The sequence below is a fragment of the Lepeophtheirus salmonis genome, chromosome 9 (assembly GCF_016086655.4).
Source record: "Lepeophtheirus salmonis chromosome 9, UVic_Lsal_1.4, whole genome shotgun sequence".
Classification (NCBI taxonomy): Eukaryota; Metazoa; Arthropoda; class Copepoda; order Siphonostomatoida; family Caligidae; genus Lepeophtheirus; species Lepeophtheirus salmonis.
This window is the reverse complement of record NC_052139.2, coordinates 31,208,086-31,212,773: the sequence shown is the minus strand read 5'-3', so window position 1 is coordinate 31,212,773 and position 4,688 is coordinate 31,208,086. Positions and strand designations below refer to the sequence as shown.

Here is a 4,688-nt window from a genome sequence, read left to right as displayed (position 1 = left end):
TATTGATAAAAACAAGATTCACAGATCACAGTATCTAAAGCATGCGGAGAGCCATCAACAAGGACAAGGTTGGAATTTAGAGGGCATATATTCCGTTGGATGTGAAGGAATTGCAACTAACACTAGTTGGAAAGGTGGCGGGATTCAATATTAAGAGAAACCTTTGCAATGGTGCATTTGTATGCTTTATGCCAATGAGTTACCCCTACCTCATTTTTTTTAAAGACTTTATTAATTCAGAGAAGTTACATATAAAATATATTTATATATATAATTCCCTCAACCAAAGTCAAACTTGTTGAAAAATTTCTATATATGAAGTTACTAATAAATCCATTTTCAACAAAACGTTCCTTGTGTAAAAAATATTCCAGGACACATTGAAAAACGATTGGCTGCCTGTGAAAATGAAACTCTCGTTACTTTTTCTTGTGGAGACTGTTAATTCGCCTAGCTTGCCGAAGAATTTGTTCGATCAACTGAGTACAGATCAAAAATATATGTATAAAATATGTCAAGGCGTTTCAATTGGTTTCAAGGCGTTTCCTCAGCTGCAAACTTTAAACCTGGAAAATTGGCACACTTAAGATGGCTTACTAATGCTGATTGTTTACTTATATTTTACGAAAATACTTATGATCCATCAAAAAACTTGCAAATGCTTGTCAACTACGTGCTTAAAGTCTACACTCTAGTGTGATTCCGTAGGTCGTATGGACCTTATTATTGAAAAAATATTTTTTTTTCCACACCTGGAAAGCCTAATTGTCAGTATGTTGTTTGATGAGCAGGACCAAAATCCGGAGTTGGCACTACCAACAATAATAAAAGCTAGGGGAACTGAAATTAGCATTAAAAGAAGAATTTTTAAACCACCAAAAGTAAACTTTTTTTGCAAAAGACTACACCAAGATTATTGTGTGGCTTAAATGTCAAGTTACAGTACGATCAGTTCTTTGAAATTTGTCTTATAAGAACCTTCAAATCATGGCCAAAAATAGTGAATTAGAAATTTTTGATTTTCCTTGTCATGCTCAATCAGTGGAAAGATGTGTGAAACTGGTAACAGATGCCTCACAAAGTGTAACTAACGCTAGTCCTAGAGATGACTTTATAAAAATAGATTGCAATCTCGAGAAGAAATGCAAATTTGAGCTGTAAAAGTAGGATAGCAGAGAATCGGACACAAGGTAACCCTATTCGAAATGAAGATTTCCGTGAGAAGACGAATTTATTTTTTTATGGTCGAAAATGGCAAAAACAGGGTTTGATTGAAGCACTTTTTTGACTTGGTTAAATGCCTCATTATGATCGTGAGTCCAAATGAATAGACCATGTTTTGTTAAAACTGTTCTTAAAGGGACTGCCTTTGTTAGAAGATTTAAAAAAAATCCACCTAATTGATTAGACATTCCTAAAAATCTTCTCTACTCACCTATATTTGTGGGTGGGGCACAGTGAGCTGGAGGAGCATAGTTTTGGAAAATAATATATCTTCAAATGACACCCCAAACTCATAAGATGTTACTTCTAGCTTTCAGAATCTGTTGAAAATACAATAATTCAGGTAAGGAACCATAGTTGTCAACGATACGATTTCTAAATGTGGCCAAAAACATGAGTTTAAGCCACCTACAAAATGTTTTTCCTAATTTGTTGAATTTTCTGGTTGCCATATGATTTTATATTTTTTCGTAAATTATGATCTTCAACCCTCATCCGAAAGTTGACTATTACTGTGTAATCTGTGAGGTTGGCAAGTCAAACAAAAATACTCTTGATTACCCTGTTCCTCTCCGCAGAACCAACAACCTCCTTGACAAATCTCCCAAGGTTCTCCTGATCTATTTTATATGCAAACAGAAGATCGGAAAAAGAATCAGACATCCTTACCTTCTGATAGCAAGGTCTTCAAAAGTTCTTATGAAAATGTCACCAAAAGGAAAAGACCAAATTATCAATACTGGACTGAGTGACATGAGCCCATCTGGTTGTGGTGATTTTGTCTTGCCAAACGTCTCCAAACGTTCAAATGGGCTGTAGCTTACTTAAAAATATCTCGAGCCAGATCTCTGCTCAAACTTTCATCTCTACTCAGCATTCTGTCAATCTTGCCAGGTCGCCAGAACCTCCAGGTTGTCAAATCTTTGGGAAAAGATCTCGGTAAACTTTTCGCTGAGCCAAACCTTCCAAAGATCTTAACAGAGAGAGGAGTTCAATGCTTGGATTTATTTCAAATGACACAGCTGGTTTTTAGGAAAGAAGAGAATGATGGATGTACTTGAGAAAAGGCTTGTTCCAGTCTGCAAGGATGTTATGATCTTCATTCAGTTTATTGTCAGTAGTAGGAACATTACTGGAGACTGTGATATCAAGCTGGGACTAGATGGAGGGCAAGTTTCTGAATGTTTTTACTTCAATTTTATACAGAAAGACAATTCTCCAGCAGGCCCATCCAGGGGATTCAAAGAATAAGGAGTGAAGCGCTTGTTTTTCCTTGCTATGCTCCCCAATTTCCTAAAAACTTATAAAAACGTCAGTAACCTCATTTCTGGCTTAAGCCTCTCTTCTTTGAACTTCATTGCCTCGATAGACTTGAAGATTTGCAATATCGACTTTGGACTTCGGTCCGGTAGTTCTAAGCATCTTTGCTATGTCTGTGAGGCTTTCAATCCTTTCAAAATTACCGAGCATCCAAGGACTCTTGGTTGTATCAAGGAGCTGGCAAATGAGTTCAAGGAGTGAGATTCTGTCAACCTCGACTAGATTTGTAGTTTCACTTCGTTTTCACTATTGAAATTGATCTTCTGGATTTCAGAACTTCTTCTTTGAAAAAACCAAACTCACTTCGTCTTCAAACTTCAGTAATTTCTACCTAAGAGGTCATGTTCATCTCGAAAATATGACGCCTTATGCTTTCATCTCGTAAACCTGCAACGATTCTCCAGACTAATCAATCATTGAGACAACTTTCGCAATGCTCCACTCTCTCAGACAATTCCTTCAGCGACGTGAAAAAGACATCCAATGACAAATTCTCGTGTTGATCTCTATTTCAGAATTGAAACCTATCGACAATGATAGAAAGTATGTCTCTGAGCATTTCTCTAATAGCATCTTCCACAGATTTGCTTCTGTCTTTTGGCATTTGTAAATTATATCGAATTTCTCGAGCCATACTGTTTGATACTTGCTCCATAGAACAATAACCTCCTGCTTCATAGGTTGAAGACTCTCTTTCATTGACACCATGTATTCCTCAAATCTCAAGCGCCACTCCTCAAATGCATCCCAATCGATGCGCAGGTGTAGCTACTCTATTCTTGGAACCTTAATAAGATTTTTTTCTGTTGTATTCATCTCATCACATTTTTTCTCATTCATTTTCTTCACCATTGACTTCCTCTCCTCAATAGCATATGTAATGTTCTACGAACACCACCAACAGACAGAAGCAACAGACCGGAGTAAAGTCAATAAGAGCACCTTTGGATTGGGGGTGCAATAATACACTAAAACATATATTCTGTAAGGGATTACATTTAAAAGGAAGTGCATACATATGACTATTAAAATATACCAACTCGTAAAAACACATGGTACATTACTATCTATTTAAAACAAATCCCTACGTCATGATCTAAAAGTAAATAAAAGACAATACATAACACCACCCCTCATTCAACTTGTACTCGACGACAAAGTTGATTAATTTGTCTTTTAACAATTCCTTGAGGGGTCGGAAAAGACCACAGCACATCCCCAATATTCCTTTGAATCCCTCCAGCTAGCCGCTTGGGCTGGCGAAGGCCGTACCAATGGCACCGCACGGTCATTTTGATTTTAAATTCTTTCTTTCGTGATGAAGGAGGAGGAGGAGACAGGAGGATTCCATCCCATCTCGTATGAATACGGCGTGCCCCCAACAGTTCAGCCGGTGTGCTGCCACATTCTAAAGGCGTTGCCCTATAGGCAAACAAGATTACCTCAAGTGATGCTCCTATGTTTTTCTTTATTCCATTTTTAATCATCCTTACTCCTCTTTCAGCTTGCCCATTGGACTGCGTATGATATGGGGTAGAGAAGGAATGGGCTACCCCCCATTCAGACATCTTTGCTTTGAAAAAGTCACTTGTGAATTGTGAACCATTGTCCGAATGTATTTTCTCCAGGAATCCAAAACGTGAAAACCACGCAAAAAGTTGCCTAAGTGTAGCCTCTGACGATATATTCGTCATGTACGTCGCTTCTATCCACTTGGACCCAGCATCCATTAGTATTAAAAAATATTTGCCCTTTATCTTTCCATAATCCATGTGGACTCTTTCCCATACATTTGCAGGCAAGAAGGGAGTAAATTGTGATGCCGGGGCTGGAGCATTCTCCTGACATGTGCGACACGCTGATACAAAATCCTCCACATCATTATCGAAGCCTGGCCACCAAATCACACTTCGAGCAACAGATTTCATCTTAACAACGCCTCAATGTGTCAAATGCAACTCTTGTATAAACTTTATTCTCAAGGGAAGAGGGACAATGAGGCGAACACCCCAAAACGACAAGCCATTCTCAAGGGACAAACAATTCTTCCTTTGGGAGTAGGCCCTGAGGGGTACTGTCCCATACACCCGTTCTAGCGGCATCCACAGCGCTGCAAAGCTCTTGATCTTCCTGTAACGCAGACA

The 4,688-nt window shown here is 38.4% G+C and overlaps 1 protein-coding gene across 1 annotated transcript; it reads right to left on the bottom strand.

Moving 5' to 3' along the window:
- Positions 1 to 3,677: 3,677 nt before the first annotated feature.
- On the bottom strand, positions 3,678 to 4,472 carry LOC121124889 (uncharacterized protein K02A2.6). The gene has a single exon (XM_040720090.1). It carries the CDS (start codon positions 4,470 to 4,472, stop codon positions 3,678 to 3,680), a length of 795 nt encoding a protein of 264 aa, XP_040576024.1.
- Between the last annotated feature and the right edge of the window lie 216 nt (positions 4,473 to 4,688).

Excerpts from the sequence above, each read along its gene's own strand:
- LOC121124889 (XM_040720090.1), bottom strand. The coding sequence starts at position 4,472 with ATGAAATCTGTTGCTCGAAGTGTGATTTGGTGGCCAGGCTTCGATAAT.